The sequence below is a fragment of the Henckelia pumila genome, chromosome 3, assembly GCF_033568475.1.
Source record: "Henckelia pumila isolate YLH828 chromosome 3, ASM3356847v2, whole genome shotgun sequence".
Classification (NCBI taxonomy): domain Eukaryota; kingdom Viridiplantae; phylum Streptophyta; class Magnoliopsida; order Lamiales; family Gesneriaceae; genus Henckelia; species Henckelia pumila.
The window spans coordinates 159,127,988-159,150,824 of record NC_133122.1 but is presented as its reverse complement, the minus strand read 5'-3'; the positions used below and the strand labels follow the sequence as shown (position 1 = coordinate 159,150,824).

General features: G+C 41.5%; 1 protein-coding gene across 1 annotated transcript; it reads right to left on the bottom strand.

Annotated features, from left to right (window-relative positions):
* Positions 1 to 20,017: 20,017 nt before the first annotated feature.
* LOC140889840 (uncharacterized) lies at positions 20,018 to 20,816 on the bottom strand. Its single transcript, XM_073297573.1, has 3 exons — positions 20,740 to 20,816; positions 20,482 to 20,651; positions 20,018 to 20,433 (listed from the first exon to the last, which is right to left on the bottom strand). The coding sequence occupies exons 1-3, from the start codon at positions 20,814 to 20,816 to the stop codon at positions 20,018 to 20,020; spliced, it is 663 nt and encodes a 220-aa protein (XP_073153674.1).
* Positions 20,817 to 22,837: the final 2,021 nt, after the last annotated feature.

The window sequence follows — 22,837 nt, the reverse complement described above, 5'->3', positions numbered from 1 at the left end:
TTCTGTGCTATGATGGAAACGTTTGGAAAGACTTAGTGAAATTTGTGTCTTTCAAAGAAAAATATTTGCGGCTGGAACCGGCCTTGTGGTATGCTTTTCTGACTCACATATTAATGTCGGTATCCCACACCAATGAGGTGGTGATGAGCAGGGCGGTGCTGCTGTATGCCCTGCATAAGCAATGGCCGCTCAATGTCGGACGGATTATCAACCGAGAGTTGTACACGTCCATTCGTACTTCCAACATTGCGATATTCTTTCCGACCATTGTTTCTGCACTTTGTGTGCGAGCTGGTGTCCAAACCAGGGACGACGAAGAATGGTTGCACCCAACGCAGGATGTGGATGACACTATTTTGAGGGCGAAAAAGTCGTTCCGACTCAGGGAGTTTACATCTGATGGCCGGGCACGTTCTAGACCCGGTCAATCATCGAGGAATGTGCTTAAGCCACCCCCTGCTCGACGCACCACGAATGAGACACTGAGAGAAATTTCTGCCTGGGTGCAACATATGGATAAATGCCAGGAGGTGAATGCAGCCCACAACGAATCTACCAATGCCATGATGCAAGGGCTGCTCGCAAATGCTGGGATGGACCCTGCAGCTTATCCAGTTCCACCGCCGTATCCTTCGCCTTCCCATTCCAATATGCTCCACCGCTTCGGGATCTGCCCGAAGACCTCGATGGGGAGGATTCTGATTCAGACCAGGGGAGTGATTAGTGCTTTTTGTTTTTATGTTTCTTTTGTGTTTTTAGATTTGGTGGTGTCAAGTAGCATTGGGGACAATGCTCGTTTTTAGTTTGGGAAGGTTGTGTCTTTTGTGTTTTCATTCTGTTTTCATGCTTTTTGTTCGTTCGAGTCGTTTGTACTGTTGTTTCAAGTGTTGTGAATGAAACCAAAAAGACAATGATGAAAAAAAAATAATAAAATAATTTTTTTTTAGTTTTGAATCCATGATCATCTTCTTTGCTTGACAAATAGTTTTGAACTAGTACAACCAAGTCGATGAATATATCTCTAAACACTCTGTGAGGTACACTTGAATCTGAAGTTGAAACATACAAACTTGGATATGATTGAGGCAATTTGTTTGATCTTTGGGCTTAAAATCTTTCGTGAATTATCCTTAGATGCCCAGTTGAGCCTTCACGTTTATATGAGCACGAGAGGTGCATAATCTGAAGCTTGTTTTGGTGTAATCATCGCTTACTACTGATGATTCTCTGTTCTGCACTGATTGAGATCTGTATGAGTTAACTGTGAATTGAAATTTCTCTAGAACAAGTTCAAACATCCCTTGAGGCGCAATACGGGTATACTGTGATTTAGGAGTGATATTGGCAATTCTTTCTGAATTATGTTTGTGCCTTTCAAACCACCCTTGACTTAATGTGTCCCTAGTGCCTAATTTGAGCTTAATAGAAAACGAATGGCATGCATGAAAACGTGTGGTAAACCCCCATTCGACTTTGTTCAATATCCTATAACCTCTACCCATAGCTTAAACACTCATTCCTACCTTGTGGGGAGTAAATTGAATGTAGTTTATTTTTGTTTATACTCCGAATGAAAAATTGAGATTGGAATGGTGTGTTGGTTGTGTTCAGTACAAAAGAAAAAAAAAGTGGTGGAAAATAAAGAAAGAAAAGAATGATGGCAGAAGGCAAGTGAAAGAAAAGAAAATTTTGGAAATCAATGAATGAGAAGAGCTGCGAATTTGTGAGTCAAAATGAGTAGACTGTAGAGAATGTGTTGGAAAACTGTGATCAGATCAATCAGAATTGATACCCGGTGCAGCGGAAGTTTAAAAATTTTATATGGAACGATTCCATATCATGGGTATCAAAACTTTACGATTAAATTGTGCGTGTAAAAATTAAATAACAATTAAATTTTTACCTTGAAATCTCGAAACGAGATTATGGACACCAACAGATTACTCTGCTCTTGTTGTATATCCCAGGAACTGATGGATGAACAATTCTTCAATCAGGTCCACGAACAGAAGTTTAATCCCTCTGATAGATTGCACTAGAAAATCTATCAGATGTTTCTACGAAGAGAATTAACGAATTTGATCCGTTAAACCAGACTGCAAATTCGAAATTCACAGGCTGGAATTTTCAGAGAGAAAACACAGAGAGGGGGCGGCCACTATAGGTCTCAAAAAACCCTAGTGTTCAAAATTATGAGCCTCTGTTGTGTAATTTCTGTACTGCAATAACTTATTTATAATGTGGGCTGCTAACAGCTTAGGGCCCATTAGTCATAAGTTCAAGCCTGACAAGCAAAGCCCGCATGATCAAAAATTAATATAAAATTCATCGTGACTCAGATTGATAAACCAATTTCACCAATGTGCACAGAAACCATTTCTGCATCTTTTAAAGTCAAGATAAATTTTCTGAATCCGAATTCAGTGATTTCCAAAAATGCCCATCCCTATGTCATTTTAGGAAATCTTACTCTTCTACTCTGATATAAGAAGTCCCTGTAGTAGCCCGAACCCTAATTGAGTAATTAAAGGATTAATGCTAATTAAATAAATTGGGGATTGGACGGATCGGAAGCTCCGAAGGGACGATCGGAAGCTCCGATCGGGATCGGAAGCTCCGATGAGGATCGGAGGCACCGATGATATTACGTCATCCATGACGTGTGGCTGGATCGGAAGCTCCGATCAGGATCGGACGTTCCGATCACCCCTATCCGGAGTCAACAAGTGATATTTTGACACGTGGCAGATCAGGATCTTCGGAAGCTCCGATGGCAGGATCGGACGTTCCGATCGAGGTTCGGACGTTCCGATCAAGGATCGGAAGTTCCGATCTTTGTCTATAAATAGAAGGCCGAGACTTCACTTTCATTTGCCAATTCCGAGTTCTCCTTTCCTTTCTAGTCCTTTTGGAGCTGTTCTAGTCTTTCTTAAGCTTGGTCCGGAGGTCGGAGAGGCGTTCGGTAGTCGTAGCGGAGTCGTGCCCAAGTTCTGGAGGCATCGACATCAAAGGGCTAACGACGGACGAAGGTATAGCTTTTGCTTCCTATAAATATTTAGGAGTATGCAATAGCTTAGTTAAGGCTTTTAGAGCACTTTGATGATAGTAGTATCATTTGGCAGTGTAGAGCATATTATAGGCGTGGACCTAGAGTTGGTAGAGCTTGCACTGTATTGAGGTACGAAAGTACTGTTCGAGATATCCTGACTGAGTATGCATGTATTATATGACTGCATGATTTATATGCCATGATATTATGCTGCATTCATTTGCATCTTGCTGTATCTCCTTCGAGATGTCTGTTAGTAGGGTTGTACCCTATCCTGTTAGTGGATGGACTTCCATCGATTTGGGTCCGGCGTATCCACAGTTATCTCGGTATGGGAGCCACCTCCTGAAGCGACGGCATAGCGTGCTACATACCAGGGCCCGGTCTGTCTCTGTTATCTGATCCTTGACCTCGAGTCTATAGGGAGTTCACTTTGCATGCATGTATACTCATACTCTCGCACTGAGCGTTTTATGCTCACGTCTCGTACTCTGTATTTTTCTGGACACCCTATTCCATGGGGCAGGTTTGCGATTGGACGAGGAGGGTGGATCCAGGAGGGGCTAGTCAGTGGTTGGCCAGCTGGAGCTTCGTCTAGGTTTTATTACTGTTGTTTGGGTTTATACAGCTATTCGATTTGGTTGTATAATATTGGATAATTACAGATTCCTTTACTTGGGATTGTATAATGTTTTTGGATTTCGCAGTTTATTCTGATATCTGTTTTATTAAGTTAATTGCATGCATAAGTTCTGTTTAGTAGGTGATCTGCGTAAGGGTCACTACATTTATGGTATCAAAGCATGCAAAAGATTTCTTGGGATTTAGTCTCATCTTGAGGTATTTTTGTAGATGTCAAATCGTGACGACCAGAGTTCTCATGGCAGTGTTGGTGGGCGTTGGGGTGATGCCGACCGGGAGCCTCGTCGAGAACGGCGTCATCGTCACCATGACGACGAGCGTTTCACTGTGCGTCGATTCTTAGCTATGGGTCCTAAGCCCTTAGTTGGAGGTGAGTCTCCGGAGGATGCGGAGAACTGGTTAGACCGCATGGAGACGACTTTTCAGACTTTCCAATGCACCGATGAGCAGAAGGTGGAGACCCTTGGCTATCTTCTGGATGGGCGTGCGCGCAGGTGGTGGAGGTTTACTTCTGCACCTTTTGTTGCGGCGAGAGGAGTGGCCACCTGGGCCGAGTTCCGCACAGCTTTCCAAAAGCGGTATTTTCCTCCTGCACTCCGTCAGTCGAAGGCAGGCGAGCTACTGAGTCTGCGACAGGGAGCCATGTCTATCGATGAGTATCAGCAGAGGTTCTTTGATCTTCTATCCTATTGCCCCGAGATTGCTGATAGCTCAGAGATGAAGTATAATCTGTTCCTTCAGGGCCTTAACCCTGAGATCCATGACCGTGTGGCGGTTGGTGACGACATGTCCTACGAGGGTTTGGTGAGCCGTTGTCACCAGGCGGAGGACAGCATTCGGCGGAACAGGTCTTTCCCTCAGTCGAGGCCTGCTAGTTCTTTGGGTCCCCGTGCCCAAACTTTCAAGAAGTCTGGATCTTCTTCTTCCTCTGGTTCGGGAGGTGTTGTCCGTTTCGGTAAGAAGGACAAGTGTGATCATTGTGGGAAGAACCATCCATCCGACAAGTGCCGTAGAGCTTCTGGAGCTTGTTTCCGTTGTGGAGAGACTGGTCATATCCGGAGGGATTGTCCACTGTCTGGGGGAGGCGGTTCTGGTTCTGGTTCAGGATCGGGTTCTCAGGCTACCGTACAGCAGAGGTCGCAGGGACAGTCTGCTGGGAGTTCTCATTTGAGGCCACGAGCTTCTGGCCAGGTGTTTGCCCTGAGACATGATCAGGCTGTGGAGGAGAATGAGAAAGTCATCGCAGGTACATTTATGCTTTATGGTATACCTGCTCTTGTACATATTGACACTGGTGCATCTCATTCCTTCATTTCTGCACGTTTTGTTAAGAGGCATAAATTACCATGCATTGCACTAGACGTAGTGATGTCTGTTTCTACTCCGACGGGCCAATCTGCTTTGGCTAAGCGTCTAGTGATGGGTTGCCCTTTAGAGTTCTAAGGGAACGTTCTGTTGGCGAATCTCATGGTCCTGGCGATAGACGACTTTGATTGCATTCTGGGAATAGATGTGCTGACTACCTATCGAGCTTCAGTGGACTGCTATCAGAGATTAGTACGCTTTCATCCGGAAGGGAGTGAGAGTTGGTTTTTCTATGGTGAGGGAGCGCGACCCCCGATGCCTTTGGTATCAGCTTTGAGAGCTTGTCGAGCTCTAGAGTCTGGCGGGGAAGGCTACCTTATCTATGCAGTTGATTTGTCCGCTGAGAGTATTGGGATAGAGAGCATTCCTGTTGTGGATGAATTTCCAGATGTGTTTCCTGATGAGATTCTGGGTTTTCCTCCTACTAGGGAAGTCGAGTTTGGCATAGAGTTGATGCCGGGTACTTCGCCTATTTCTAGAGCACCGTATCGTCTGGCTCCGTCAGAGATGCGTGAGTTGAAGAATCAGCTACAGGATCTTTTGGACAAGGGGTATATTCGTCCTAGTGTATCTCCTTGGGGAGCTCCTATTCTCTTCGTGAAGAAGAAGGATGGGTCGATGCGGCTGTGCATTGACTATCGGCAGCTGAATCGAGTCACTGTGAAGAACAAGTATCCGTTGCCTCGCATTGATGACTTGTTTGACCAGCTGCAGGGCACATCAATTTACTCCAAGATTGACTTGAGATCTGGGTATCATCAGTTGAGAGTCCGTGATCAGGACGTAGCCAAGACTGCATTCCGTACTCGCTATGGGCATTACGAGTTCCTAGTGATGCCATTTGGTTTGACTAATGCGCCGGCTATATTCATGGATCTGATGAACCGTGTCTTCAGGGAGTATTTGGACAAGTTTGTCGTGGTCTTCATTGACGACATCCCGGTTTATTCGCGTAATACGGAAGAGCATGTTTCTCACTTGCGGTTGGTACTGCAGACTCTTCGAGATGAGCAATTGTACGCCAAGCTGAGCAAGTGTGAGTTCTGGATGGATAGAGTGGTTTTTCTTGGCCATATCATATCCAGGGAGGGGATTTCTGTTGATCCAAGCAAGATTGAAGCGGTACTTAATTGGTCGCGTTCGACGACAGTTGCTGAGATCCGTAGTTTTCTGGGTCTAGCAGGGTATTATCATCGCTTCATTCTGAACTTCTCTCAGTTAGCTCGACCGTTGACGCAGCTTACCCGCAAGGGTGTGGATTTTGAGTGGTCCTCCGAGTGTGAGGAGAATTTCCGTGAGCTTCGACGGCGGTTGACTTCTGCGCCGGTGTTGGCATTACCGTCTGGATCTGGAGGGTATGTGGTATACACGGATGCTTCTCTTCAAGGGTTAGGTTGTGTCCTGACTCAGAATGGGCATGTGATCGCATACGCTTCTAGACAGCTGAAGCTTCACGAGGACAACTACCCAGTTCATGATTTGGAGTTAGCAGCCATTGTGTTCGCTTTGAAGATCTGGCGTCATTATCTTTATGGCGAGAAATTTGAGATCTTCACCGACCATAAGAGTCTCAAGTATTTGTTCACTCAGGCGGAGTTGAACATGAGGCAGAGACGTTGGATGGATTTGCTTAAGGACTATGATTGCGAGATTAAGTACCGGGAGCTGCTAATCTCACCGCTGATGCTTTGAGTCGCAAGGTGCGACTATCCGCACTTCAGACTTGTTCGATGTCTAGTGCGATCAGTGACTGTTGTACTTCAGGTTTTACCTTCAAGAATAAGAAAGGTATGCAGAGTATCCAGATGTTTGCGATATTATCTGAGCCAGCCTTGTATTCGCGGATCCGAGATGCTCAGATGTCTGATTCGAAGACCCAGCATTTAGCTCGTCTAGCTAACGAGGGTAGCTCGTCTGGATTTCATTATCAGTCAGATGGCTTTCTGTGTTTGTCTGGTAGGCTTGTGATTCCACAGGATGAAGAGTTGCGAGAGGAGATTTTATCTCAGGCACATCGCACTAAGTTGAGTATTCATCCTGGGAGCAACAAGATGTACAAGGATCTACGTACTCGTTTCTGGTGGAAGGGAATGAAACGCAGTGTTTATCAGTTTGGTTCGAGATGTTTGGTGTGTCAACAAGTCAAGGCAGAGCACCGACGACCTGGAGGATTGCTTCACAGTCTGCCTATTCCTGAATGAAAATGGGAGTTTATCACTATGGACTTTGTGACCCATTTGCCGGTATCCCCGAAGAACTGTGATGCTATCTGGGTTGTGGTGGACCGACTCACCAAGTCAGCGCATTTCATTGCCTATAGCCGGGAGTACAATGTGGATCGCATGGCTCGGTTGTACATTCAGGAGATCGTCCGACTTCATGGAGTGCCTGTGAGCATTGTCAGCGATCGGGACCCCAGGTTTACTTCTAGATTCTGGGGGAGTGTTCAGCGTGCGATGGGTACTACTCTCAGTTTGAGTACAGCCTATCATCCGGAGACTGATGGTCAGTCAGAGCGCACTATCCGTACGTTAGAGGATATGCTTAGAGCATGCGTCATGGATTTTGGTTCAGCCTGGCAGGATCATTTGCCGTTGATCGAGTTCGCTTACAACAACAGCTATCACACTAGTATTGGGATGGCACCTTTTGAAGCGTTGTATGGGCGACGTTCTCGTACTCCACTCTTCTGGGAAGAAGTGGGGGAGAGACAGGCTGAAGGACCCGAGTTTATCCAGCAGGCGATAGACATTGTTGATCAGATCAAGAAACGGATTAAGACTGCACAGGATCGTCAGGCCAGTTATGCTAATATCAAACGTAGGCCTTTGCAGTTCGAGGTCGGGGAGAAAGTGTTTCTGAGAGTGTCACCTTTCCGCAAGATTCTCAGATTTGGCCTTAAGGGCAAGTTGTCTCCCAGATTTATCGGTCCGTTTGAGATCTTGGAGAGTATTGGCGATTTGGCTTATCGACTAGCATTGCCACCGCATCTATCTAGTATTCACGACGTTTTCCACGTATCTCTGTTGCGACGGTATGTGGCGGATGAATCTCATATTCTGCAGCGATCTGAGGTTCAGGTAGACAAGGATTTGACTTATGTTGAAAAACCTCTTCGTATCCTGGATTATAAGGATAAGGTTTTACGGAACAAAGTCATTCCTTTGGTTTTAGTTCAGTGGCAGCGCCGAGGCACTGAAGAAGCTACTTGGGAGCTTGAGGACAGGATGCGTAAAGACCATCCTGAGTTGTTTTGATTTCATTCTTTAAGTTGTATTCAGTTGCAAACTCTGTAAACGTTTGATTGAATAAAGAATGTTTCTGATTTCTGTATTTGCATTCGGTACTTAAGATCTGATTTCGAGGACGAAATATCTTAAGTGGGGGAGAATGTAGTAGCCCGAACCCTAATTGAGTAATTAAAGGATTAATGCTAATTAAATAAATTGGGGATTGGACGGATCGGAAGCTCCGAAGGGACGATCGGAAGCTCCGATCGGGATCGGAAGCTCCGATGAGGATCGGAGGCACCGATGATATTACGTCATCCATGACGTGTGGCTAGATCGGAAGCTCCGATCAGGATTGGACGTTCCGATCACCCCTATCCGGAGTCAACAAGTGATATTTTGACACGTGGCAGATCAGGATCTTCGGAAGCTCCGATGGCAGGATCGGACGTTCCGATCGAGGTTCGGACGTTCCGATCAAGGATCGGAAGTTTCGATCGTTGTCTATAAATAGAAGGCCGAGACTTCACTTTCATTTGCCAATTCCGAGTTCTCCTTTCCTTTCTAGTCCTTTTGGAGCTGTTCTAGTCTTTCTTAAGCTTGGTTCGGAGGTCGGAGAGGCGTTCGGTAGTCGTAGCAGAGTCGTGCCCAAGTTCTGGAGGCATCGACATCAAAGGGCTAACGACGGACAAAGGTATAGCTTTTGCTTCCTATAAATATTTAGGAGTATGCAATAGCTTAGTTAAGGCTTTTAGAGCACTTTGATGATAGTAGTATCATTTGGCAGTGTAGAGCAGATTATAGGCGTGGACCTAGAGTTGGTAGAGCTTGCACTGTATTGAGGTACGAAAGTACTGTTCGAGATATCCTGACTGAGTATGCATGTATTATATGACTGCATGATTTATATGCCATGATATTATGCTGCATTCATTTGCATCTTGCTGTATCTCCTTCGAGATGTCTGTTAGTAGGGTTGTACCCTATCCTGTTAGTGGATTGACTTCCATCGATTTGGGTCCGGCGTATCCACAGTTATCTCGGTATGGGAGCCACCTCCTGAAGCGACGGCACAGCATGCTACATACCAGGGCCCGGTCTGTCTCTGTTATCTGATCCTTGACCTCGAGTCTATAGGGAGTTCACTTTGCATGCATGTATACTCATACTCTCGCACTGAGCATTTTATGCTCACGTCTCGTACTCTGTATTTTTCTGGACACCCTATTCCATGGGGCAGGTTTGCGATTGGACGAGGAGGGTGGATCCAGGAGGGGCTAGTCAGTGGTTGGCCAGCTGGAGCTTCGTCTAGGTTTTATTACTGCTGTTTGGGTTTATACAGCTATTCGATTTGGTTGTATAACATTGGATAATTACAGATTCCTTTACTTGGGATTGTATAATGTTTTTGGATTCCGCAGTTTATTCTGATATCTGTTTTATTAAGTTAATTGCATGCATAAGTTCTGTTTAGTAGGTGATCCGGGTAAGGGTCACTACAGTCCCACTTCTTTATTCACTAAATTTAACTCTTTAAATTTAATTATCTCAACGGGGATTAAAAATCCATTACTTGTGTGACCCTCAATGGTTCAGGGATACAGCTAGCCGTGGGCTCACAACTCCTTGTGACTCGGAACAACAATTTCCGACTTGCCTATCGAATCATGGTAAGAGCGCCTAGCAACATCGCCCCATGATTCCCTAGGTATCACTGATAGTGCCTGCAAGAACCAATAGATTTTGGTTAGCGTACAGTACGGTCCCTTCATCCATATATCCCGATCGAATCAACAACCATTGGTAAATCGAGAGTCGTTCGAGATTCGATAACTATGCAATGCATCTTGAAGATCAAATAGTGACATCTCATGTGCTACTAAGAAACCATTTCTTAAAACACATCATGTACTCTGGCCAGAGATTCGTCACACTAATATCTCCTCAGATTGCATAGGATATCCACACTAGCAAGTATGTGGTGAATCCTTGACAACAAAGCATCGACTCCTATATGTGTCGTAACTGCGCCCAATCCCGGCACCTGATGACCCCAATAGAGTCGGTAAACGAGTCAAAGTACAATACTAGCATATAGAGTCTCAATGATGTTTCAAGTAGTAAGGACTAATGGTGTACAACCAAAACCGCGGACTTTATCCACTCGATAAGTGATAACCACTTGGAAAGTACGGATAGGGTAGTTCGATCATTCATCGTATGAATATCCATTTGCTTGCTTTGAACATCTCTATGTTCCATACCAATGAAACGTGGTACTCGGCATCGCAAATGCTAGTCTCAATCTCGAGCGATCCTTATCCTTATTAACGGACGGCTCAATCGACTAGGAACTGTTTAGAATATACAGTGACTATAAGATGTGTTTCATGATAGCCATCCCCATGTGCCACCACATCTTACATACACTATAGTATATTCAAGGTCTTCATCTAAACATCTTATAGTATGTCACAACATAATAATATGATAAAAGATAAAGTAAACGCCATTATAAAAGTGTAAATTATATTAAACAAAAGATTGTTTATACATAGAGTCATCAAAGCCCTTAGCCACAAGTTGGCTCACCGGGCACCCACTCTTTCAATCTCTCACTTGCCCTAAAGCCAACTAGTCATACTATGCAGTCTCATTGCTTTGCGATGTTTGTCAAATAATGGTCCTGGCAAGGGCTTAGTAAGTGGATCAGCGATATTGTCTACAGAGGCCACTCTCTCGACAGTGATGTCTCCTCTTTCCACGATCTCCCGGATGATATGGTATTTCCTCAGTACGTGTTTGGATCTTTGATGAGACCTTGGTTCCTTTGCCTGAGCAACGGCACCCGTGTTGTCACAGTACACCGGGACTGGACCAACAACTTCAGGATTGACGCCCAACTCTAGGACGAAATTCCTCATCCAAACGGCCTCTTTTGCAGCAGCTGATGCCGCAATGTATTCTGCCTCAGTGGTGGAATCCGTTGTGGTGTCTTGCTTGGAACTCTTCCAAAAGACAGCACCGCCATTGAGCATGAACACAAATCCAGAGGTTGACTTCGAGTCATCCACGTCACTTTGGAAGCTAGAGTCGGTATAGCCTTCCAATTTCAATTCTCTTCCTCCATATACCATGAACATATTCTTAGTCCTTCGTAAGTACTTAAGAATGTCCTTCACGGCTTTCCAATGCATTTGACCGGGATTGGCTTGATATCTGATCGTGACACTCAGAGCAAATGCTACATCCGGTCTGGTAGATATCATCCCATACATGATACTACCTATGGCTGACGCATATGGTACATGTGTCATTTTCTCTATCTCTTCATTAGTCTTGGGAAACATGGACTTGGATAGAGAAACTCCATGACACATAGGTAGATTCCTCTCTTGGACCCATCCATTGAAAACCTTTTCAATATTGTGTCGATGTAGGTTGCTTGAGTGAGTCCTATCATTCTCTTAGATCTATCTCTATAGATCTGTATCCCTAGAATATAGGATGCCTCACCCAAATCCTTCATCGAGAATCTACCTAATAACCATATCTTTGTTGACTGCAACATCCCTACATCATTCCCAATGAGTAAGATGTCATCAACATAAAGTACTAAGAATGTCACAGCATCCTTAACTACTTTCTTGTACACGCACGGTTCCTCCGGGTTCTTGATGAAACCAAAATCCTTTATTGTTTCATCAAATTTCTGGTTCCAACTTCTTGATACTTGTTTGAGACCATAGATCGATCTCTGAAGCTTGCATACCTTATGCTCGCTTCCCATGGATGTGTATCCCTCAGGCTGCGTCATATAGATCTCTTCCTTAATGTTTCCATTAAGAAATGCAGTCTTCACATCCATTTGCCATATCTCATAGTCATACCAAGCAGCTATGACAATAAGGATTCTTATGGACTTGAACATTGCAACTGGTGAAAAGGTTTCATCATAGTCAACTCCTTGTCTTTGAGTATAACCTTTCGCCACCAATCGTGCCTTGTAGGTCAATACCTTACCATCAGGCCCAAGCTTTCTCTTGTAGATCCATTTACACCCTATTGAAACAATTCCATCGGGAGGATCTACTAAAGACCAAACTTAGTTTGTATGCATCGAATCTATTTCCGACTGCATAGCTTCAAGCCATAAATTTGAATCCGCATCAGAAATTGCTTCCTTGAAGTTTCTTGGATCACATCCAACGTCGGGTTCATCTTGATCCCCTTCAAGAAGAAGACCATATCGAATAGGAGGTCTAGAAGTCCTCTCGGATCTTCTAGGTATAGGCGTGTCCATCAATGGTTCCTGAGGTGTAGGATCATTATTTTGTATCTTGGGTTCTTCTCGAATTTCTTCGAGTTCCATCATCTCGCCTTTCTTATCCAATAAGAACTCCTTCTCCAAGAAGGTGGCATTCCTTGAAACAAACACTTTTGTTTCAGTAGGATGATAGAAATAATATCCGATTGAATTCTTCGGATACCCTACAAAATAACATAAGGTGGATCGACTATCCAACTTATCTCCCACTGTTTGCTTCACGTAAGCAGGACATCCCCAAATCCTCAAGTACGAATACTTAGGAGCTTTTCCATTCCATAACTCGTATGGTGTTTTGTTCACTGCTTTAGTATGGACGTTGTTCAACAACAACACCGCTGTTTCAAGCGCGTAGCCCCAAAACGAAGGTGGAAGCTCAGTGAAGCTCATCATGGATCGAACCATGTCCAACAAAGTTCGATTACGACGCTCCGATACACCATTCAGCTGAGGTGTCATAGGAGGAGTCCACTGAGAGAGAATCCCATTCTCTTTCAGATAGTCCAAAAACTCGGTACTTAAGTATTCTCCACCTCGATCCGATCGAAGTGCTTTAATACTTTTACCTAGCTTGTTTTCTACTTCAGCCTTGAATTCTTTGAACTTTTCAAATGCTTCAGACTTATATTTCATTAAATATAAATACCCATACCTTGAATAATCATCAGTAAAGGTAATGAAGTAGGTGTGGCCAAATTGAGTACCAATTCTAAATGGACCACAAACATCTGTATGGATCAAATCCAACAGATTTTGACTACGCTCAGGTTTCCCCTTAAAAGGAGATTTAGTCATTTTTCCTTTCAGGCAGGACTCACAAGTAGGTAGAGAGTTAATATCAGACATATCAAACATGCCCTCTCCCACTAGCTTGTTCATCCTCCTTGAGGAAATATGACCTAGCCTAGCATGCCAAAGGTTTGCCGGGTTTTGACTATCGATTTTCCTTTTGTTCGTTGTTACCGGTTTATCAACATAATTTATTGGAACGTCTTTTAATTTTAAGTTATATAGATCGTTTTCAAGTTGTCCATTTCCAATCAAACATTCATTCTTGTAAATATTGCAAATCTCATTCACAAAATTGCAAGAAAAACCATCTCTATCAAGCATAGAAACAGAAATAATGTTTTTAATCAAATCTGGAACAAATAAAACATCTCTCAAAAGTAACTTAAAATCGTTCTGCAAAATTAAATAAACGTCTCCTATAGCTTTGGCTTCGACTCTAGAACCATTCCCGAGCCTTAGCTGGGTCTCACCCATCCTTAGCTTATTACTTCTTGTCATCATTTGCAACTCATTGTAAATGTGAGATCTATATCTGGTATCCAATACCCAAGAAGTAGTATAAAGTAAAACATTTATTTCAATGTAAAACATACCCTTTGCAGTTCTCAACTGCTCGAGGTATTTCTTGCAGTTACGTTTCCAATGACCGGGTTTCTTGCAGTAATGACAAACTTGTTTAGACTTGTCGAATTTTGCATGTACCATTTGGCCTTGAGATCATGGTCCAACCATTTCTCTAGTTCGGCCAACCTTTCGGTAGTTACATCAGCCGAGGCTGTTTTCGGAGAAGCCTTTTCTAACGCTTAGAAAATCTTTTCCGAACTCAGGACAATCTTAACTTATGGAACCATCCTGTATAGATTGCGCCAGAAAATTTTTTTTGTTCGAGAATTGAAACATGTGGATTACGAATTCATTGTAATGAAATACTGAGATGAAACAGACAATAATCGATGATTTGTTTAATAATTTACTAAGACATAAAATATGGCGAATTTTATTTTATGAATCACACTCCCACTATTTTAACGATTTCACTACCCTCTAGTGAAAACGGAAAACTGTTTTCCTTAGTGAGAACATGGAGTCCAATTGACAAATCATGATCCCGAATAATATCAGCCAACCATAATTTTCAAAAGGTAGAGCCCAATTACTTCCAAAGCAACCTCCACGTTTTTACCTCATGTCCAATAAGGGCCCAATAATATGACGCCGTTTATTGTGACATGTCAAGATGACCCATCAATATTAAGTTGTAATGGACGGTCGCCATGTGGATCCCCCAATAATATGAGCCGATCCCATGGGAGTTCCACCCAACTTACAACACGTGTCGATCCAATGTACAGCTTTCCGACGAACGGGCCCCCCAATAATATGAGCCGGACCGTATCCGCGGGTAGCATCTCATACATTGATCGTTGATTGAAGGTAGGAACATTTAACAATATTTAAATTTCCTTTATTTATCTTGATATCAATTTTAAATCATATTTCAAATGAGGGATTTTAATTTTTGAAAATTTGTCTCATCATTTAAAATTTGTATGCTTGCGGGATTCATACAATTTAGTCTAAAACATGCATACAATGATAATATCATATATTATATTTTAGGATGATCGATTCCATTACTAATCGACCCGTGGTTGCCAATCACGAGTCTAAGTCCAATCCTAGGTGATATGCAAGTATGCAATGCAATCCTATTACATTGTGCTTCCAATTTACATTTCTTCAGTCTTTATTGTCTGCTGGGCCCACCACGCTTCCAATCTTCATCTCCCACTAAGTATAATGTATTTACAATAAATAACTATGACAAGTAGGGGATACATTTTAAGGGGTGGGAACGGGCCATAAACCAGGCCCACTTTTATTACATATGACAATTCATATTGGGCCATAAACCAGGCCCATTAATAAATCCAACAACAATAAAAACAAATGTAAATTCCTAACATACACCTACAAAATTGGTCATGGCAATCGATCATCCTTATCCAATAATATTTAATTCAAAATTAATTTATTGGATAACATGCAATGGCAATTAAATTTAAAAAGGATAAAATCATATTCCATATATAAAATCTTATTTTACATACAAAATCATATTTTATCTTTTTATCAAATAAAATCATATTTTACATATAAAATCCAATTTTATACATAAAATCATATTTTACTCAATATATCCATAAGATCATATCTTATCATCAATTGTACCAAAAATAATTAATTTCATAAAATCTGATTTAACGGATAAAATCTATAAATTTTCCAAAAATTCAAATTTATCCAAAAATCAATTTTAAAATTTTCGGACTCGAACAATTCGATCCGACGCCTCGTGGACCAATCAAAAACAATTTTCGATCGGACCAAAAATAGAATTTTAACATATTAAAATTTTAATTAATAAATTAAAAATAAATTTTCCCGGGCCGCCCGGGACGATCCTGGGCAGCCCGCGCCCCAAAAGGGGCTCGGGCCGGGCAGCCCGTCGCTGCCCCTTGGGCAGCGACGATCGCTGCCCTAGGTAGCGCCGTGCGCTGCGCTGGGCAGCGATCCAATTGCTACCCGTGTTTTGCCCATCAAAAATTTAATTTTAAATTTTTAAAATTCTTTTTTGTTTCAAAAACCAAGGCTTAAAAATTTTTGTACAATCGATTAATTTAATCGCTTGATCTGAGCAACCTGTCTCTGATACCACTGTTGGAAAACTGTGATCAGATCAATCAGAATTGATACCCGGTGCAGCGGAAGTTTAAAAATTTTATATAGAACGATTTCATATCATAGGTATCAAAACTTTACGATTAAATTGTGCGTGTAAAATTAAATAACAATTAAATTTTTACCATGAAATCTCGAAACGAGATTATGGACACCAACAGATTACTCTGCTCTTGTTGTATATCCCAGGAACTGATGGACGAACAATTCTTCAATCAGGTCCACGAACAGAAGTTTAATCCCTCTGATAGATTGCACTAGAAAATCTATCAGAAGTTTCTACGAAGAGAATTAACGAATTTGATCCGTTAAACCAGACTGCAAATTCAAAATTCACAGGCTGGAATTTTCAGAGAGAAAACACAGAGAGGGGGCGGCCACTATAGGTCTCAAAAACCCTAGTGTTCGAAATTATGAGCCTCTGTTGTGTAATTTCTGTACTGCAATAACTTATTTATAAAGTGGGCTGCAAACAGCTTAGGGCCCATTAGTCATAAGTTCAAGCCTGACAAGCAAAGCCCGCATGTTCAGAAATTAATATAAAATTCATCGTGACTCAGATTGATAAACCAATTTCACCAATGTGCACAAAAACCATTTCTGCATTCTTTTAAAGTCAAGATAAATTTTCTGAATCCGAATTCAGTGATTTCCAAAAATGCCCATCCCTATGTCATTTTAGGAAATCTTACTCTTCTACTCTGATATAAGAAGTCCCACTTCTTTATTCACTAAATTTAACTCTTTAAATTTAATTATCTCAACGGGGATTAAAAATTCATTACTTGTGTGACCCTCAATGGTTCAGAGATACAGCTAGCCGTGGGCTCACAACTCCTTGTGACTCGGAACAATAATTTCCGACTTGCCCATCGAATCATGGTAAGAGTGCCTAGCAACATCGCCCCATGATCCCTAGGTATCACTGATAGTGCCTGCAAGAACCAATAAATTTTGGTTAGCGTACAGTACGGTCCCTTCATCCATATATCCCGATCGAATCAACAACCATTGGTAAATCGAGAGTCGTTCGAGATTCGATAACTATGCAATGCATCTTGAAGATCAAATAGTGACATCGCATGTGCTACTAAGAAACCATTTCTTAAAACACATCATGTACTCTGGCCAGAGATTCGTCACACTAATATCTCCTCAGATTGCATAGGATATCCACACTAGCAAGTATGTGGTGAATCCTTGACAACAAAGCATCGACTCCTATATGTATCGTAACTTCACCCAATCCCGACACCTGATGACCCCAATAGAGTCGGTAAACGAGTCAAAGTACAGTACTAGCATATAGAGTCTCAATGATGTTTCAAGTAGTAAGGACTAATGGTGTACAACCAAAACCGCGGACTTTATCCACTCGATAAGTGATAACCACTTGGAAAGTACGGATAGGGTAGTTCGATCATTCATCGTATGAATATCCATTTGCATGCTTTGAACATCTCTATGTTCCAAACCAATGAAACGTGGTACTCGGCATCGCAAATGCTATTATCAATCTCGAGCGATCCTTATCCTTATTAACGGACGGCTCAATCGACTAGGAACTGTTTAGAATATACAGTGACTATAAGATGTGTTTCATGATAGCCATCCCCATGTGCCACCACATCTTACATACACTATAGTATATTCAAGGTCTTCATCTAAACATCTTATAGTATGTCACAACATAATAATATGATAAAAGATAAAGTAAACGCCATTATAAAAGTGTAAATTATATTAAACAAAAGATTGTTTATACATAGAGTCATCAAAGCCATTAGCCACAAGTTGGCTCACCGGGCACCCACTCTTTCAGAATGATCATCATTTACTCCCTCTTTGAATTCTTGTCCTTCATTTGGAGCCATTAACCTAGCCTGGCCTTATAATCCGAATAAGACCTATTGACCGAGTCACAGTTGCCCAATATATTAGTGGAGAGGGGTTGTAGGAATTTTGATGATGAACTGTTGATAGACACGGTTAATGAATGTGGATTCTTGACCAAAACACGCACACACTATTTTTCGTTGAGTTATACTAGTCGTGAGTGTGTGTATCATTGAATGTTTCTAAATCTTGATCCCAGTATAACTGAAAAAGTCCTTATGATCTTAGAATGTGTGAATTTAATTCGGAGTAGAGTATTACAAAAACGGAGTTGTGAGATTCTTAAGTTTGCAAGGTTTGCTAGTTATTGTTAAATTTTTTTTTTGGTCAGCATGTTGATATGATTGGATTGGTTTCTATTGGAAAAAGTTTTGAGGCTTGAGAAGGTTGATTTTACCTACTTGTGTCGTCATTTTGTTGTTTCTGCATGTTAGAATTGTCACCTATTTTGCTCGAGGGCGAGCAAGAGGTTAGTTTGGGGAGGTTGATAGGAGTCGTTTTTGTGCGTTATTTTGCATGTTTTGTGTTTGTTTTGCATTCGTTTCGGTTACATTGTGTATGTTCCTTACCATTCTTGTTCTGTTTTTTTTGTTTTATTGTGTTTGTAGTCACTCCTCTGGTTTATTTATTTGTACTGCAGAAAATCACTAGGAAATTCTGATTTATAGTGAGAAGGCATTGCACGCATGCGGCCGTGAGGAAAGCAAGAGAAGGACTTTATATTTCTGGACGAATGATAGAATCCATGGACTTAAAATATGCATAGAGATATGGTATTTAGTACATGTTGATAGCCATAGACCACCAGGTTGAAAGCTGTAGAATTCATAGAACGCAAAGCAATCGGTCGTGATAAATAATTAGAGAGATTTAATTGTTTCACTGATTTGATTAGTTTGGCATAACCTCGAGAGAGAGTGTCAATGTTACAGGGATTTCTGTCAAACTTATGCGCATTAATTAAGTTCCAATTATCCAGTTCAATTAGGGGGAAGGTGAACCGAAATTCCAACAAAATCTTTTCAAATTGTTATTTCTTTTAGTGGTGAAAATTGGTTTCGTGGTTGTGAAATTTAGTTTTATTTACATTGAGTTCTTAGTGTTAAATGTTAGATATAATCCAAAATCAAATTTTTGATACTTTGTGTAGTTAAAAATCAAAGAAACAAATTATTATTGGTTGGTCCCTGAGGACGATACTCGTACTCAGTACATCTTATTATAACTTGAATCATGCACTTGCGATTATTTCGACTGGAATTGGGAGATTTTTAGAGCAAATTTAAGTGTTAGTATTCCATCGATCAGATGCACTGTCTGCGCGAAGAACATAGCTGATACTTTTCTAGAAATTGGACCGCCGCACAAGAAGCTTGGATTCTATGATATAATAAATAGACACGCGATGATGGTGATGGAGATTTCTGAAGAATTTTTCGAAGCTGAGGGGAAAAGATGGCTTGGAGGCGGACGAATTAGAGAGAAGGGTGAAATCTGATTTGCGAGATCCCTTTTTTCTGTATATACGCAGCAGCGCTGGAGCGCTAATGAATGGCGTTGGAGCGCCCGATGCTTGTCCGAGAGCGCTGGAGCGCTGCGTATGTGGCGCTGGAGCACCAAAGCTTCGACTTCGGAATTCCCAGAATAGCGCTGGAGCGCTAGATGGCAAGAGCTGGAGCGCTAAATGCTCGAATTTTGATTTTAATTTATGCTTAAGAAGGGCGCTGGAGCGCGGAATAGGTAGCTGGGGCGCTTACTGCTCGAAGTTCATACTCCAAAATGAAATTTTTGTGAAGAAAAGTACCTGCAATAAAACTCCGAATTAGGACCAAAAGTAGTAAAATAAATAAAACTACTAAAATTCAATAAAATTAACTAAAAAAAGAAATAAAAAAAAATAAAACGAAATAAAACCTGGGTTGCCTCCCAAAGAGCGCTTGGTTTAACGTCGTCAGCCCGACATTCCTTGTGTTTTTACGCAGGTTCGATCAAAGCAACTTTCTCCATGTTCCGCACTTCATTACCAAAGTAATGTTTCAACCTCTGCCCATTGACTTGGAATGTCTGACCATCTTGACATCTCAGTTCAATGGCTACATATGGCACTTTCACCACGGTGAACGGACCAGACCAACGAGATTTCAACTTACCTAAAAATAATCTGAGACGAGAATTAAACAATAATACATGTTGTCCCGGCTTGAATTCTCTTTTCAGTAATATTTTGTCATGCCACTTTTTGGTCTGTTCTTTGTAGAGCTTGACATTTTCGTAAGAATGATTACGAAACTCCTCGATCTCATGCAACTGCAACAATCGCTCTTCTCTTGCAGCTTTCATATCAAAATTCAACTTTTTCACCGCCCAATACGCTCGATGCTCTAACTCCACTGGCAGATGGCATGCTTAACCAAAGACCAACCTGTATGGCAACATGCCAATAGGAGTTTTGAACGCGGTCCGGTATGCCCATAGTGCATCATCCAACTTGATTGCCCAATCCTTCCAGTTCGTGTTGACAGTCTTTTCCAGAATTTGCTTAATTTCTCGGTTGGATATTTCAGCTTGCCCATTTGTTTGCGGATGGTATGCACACGCCACTCTATGCCTAACACCATATTTTGTCAGTAATGAATAATATTTTATTGCAAAAATGCGTACCTTCATCACTGATTATGGATCTTGGGGTTCCAAACCTTGTGAAAATATTTTTCTGTACAAACTTAACCATTACACGAGCATCATTAGTGGGGTGGCAATTGCTTCCACCCATTTCGAAACATAATCAACAGCCAATAAAATATAAGATTGACCAAAGGAGGGGGGAAACGGTCCCATAAAATCAATACCCCAAACATCAAATAATTCAACTTCTAAAATATTGGTAAGGGGCAATTCATGACGCCTAGATATATTCCCCTTCCTTTGACATCTATCAAAGGATTTTGCCAAGGTATAACTGTCTTTAAATAAAGTTGGCCAATAAAAACCAGACTGCAGTACCTTGGCGGCTGTTCGTGAGGCTCCAAAGTGACCACCATACGGTGCAGAGTGACATTATTCCAAAATTTATTTTGCTTCAGCTTCATCTACACATCTCCTTATCTTGGTCCGAACACTTCTTGTACACCAATGGATCATTCCATAGATAAAACTTGACATCATGGAAAAATTTCTTCCTTTGGTGATGATTAACATCTGGAGGCAAAACACCACAAGAAAGAAAATTAGCAAAATCAGCAAACCAAGGAAGTTTAGAAGTTACCTAAAAAAGATGCTCATCAGGAAATTGCTCCTTGATGAGTTCATATTCAGCTTTTCCTTCCAACTCCAAGCGAGTTAGATGATCCGCCACTAAATTCTCACTCCCTTTCTTGTCTCTAATTTCAAAATCAAACTCTTGTAGTAAGAGTATCCACCGAATCAATCCTGGCTTGGCATCTTTTTTGGCAAATAGATAACGAATTGCTGCATGGTCAATATAAACAATTACTTTTGAGCCAATGAGATAGGACCTGAATTTGTCGAAGGAGAAAACCACAACCAACATCTCTTTTTCCATAGTAGTGTAATTCTGTTGTGCTCCATCAAGAGTGCGACTAGCGTAGTAAATCGCCCGAAACATCTTATCTCTTCTTTTCCCCAAAACTTCTCCCACAGTATAATTGCTGGCATCACACATCACTTCAAACGGCTCCTTTCAGTCAGGCACAATCATAATAGGCGCAGAAGTTAATGTCTCCTTGATCTTTGTGAATGCCTGCAAACACGCATCATCAAAAATAAAAGATGTATCTTTTTCTAATAAATTACACAAAGGTTTAGTAATTTTAGAAAAATCTCTAATAAAGCGACGATAGAACCCGGCGTGTCCCAAGAAGCTTCTAATTGCTTTCACATTATTTGGCGGTGGAAGCTTTTCAATCGCAAACACTTTTGCTCGATCCACCTCAATCCCATTAGATGACACTTTATGCCCAAGTACGATGCCTTCTTGCACCATGAAGTGACATTTTTCCCAGTTAAGCACTAGATTTTTCTCTTGGCAACGCTGCAAAACAAGGGTCAGATTGTGCAAACAATGATCAAAAGAAAGACCCAAACACAGAAAAATCATCCATAAAAATTTCCATAACTTCTTCCACCATGTCAGAAAAAATTTCCATCATGCACCGCTGAAAAGTAGCCGGTGCATTACACAAACCAAATGGCATTCTCCTAAAAGCATAAGTACCATAGGGACATGTGAAAGTTGTTTTCTCTTGATCCTCTGGCGCTATAGCAATTTGATTGTATCCATAATAACCATCTAAAAAATAGTAATGTTTATAACCTGCCAACCTGTCAAGCATCTGATCAATAAAAAGAAGAGGAAAATGATCTTTTCTAGTAGCCTTATTCAACCTTCTATAATCAATGCAAACTCTCCAACTAGTAACAGTACGAGTCGAAATCAACTCGTTTTTTTCATTTTTAACTACAGTCATACCTCCCTTTTTCGGCACAACCTGTACTGGCGACACCCAAGAACTGTCAGATATAGCATAAATAATACCAGCATTCAATAATTTCAACACCTCAGCTTTTACCACTTCTTTCATCGCATGATTTAACCTCCTTTGATGATCAACATATGGACTATATGACTCCTCCATTAAAATCTTATGCATTCAAATATTGGGACTAATTCCCTTGATATCAGAAATTGACCAACCCAAAGCCGATTTAAATTTTCTCAAAACTCTTAATATTTTATCCTTTTCATCATGAGTAAGAGAGGATGAAATAATTACC

Coding starts and splice junctions, on each gene's coding strand:
- LOC140889840 (XM_073297573.1), bottom strand. CDS start 20,816: ATGGGTGGAAGCAATTGCCACCCCACTAATGATGCTCGTGTAATGGTT. Junction 20,652..20,739: donor CAGAAAAATATTTTCACAAG/GTTTGGAACCCC, acceptor ATATGGTGTTAG/GCATAGAGTGGCGTGTGCAT. Junction 20,434..20,481: donor CGCGTTCAAAACTCCTATTG/GCATGTTGCCAT, acceptor GCCATCTGCCAG/TGGAGTTAGAGCATCGAGCG.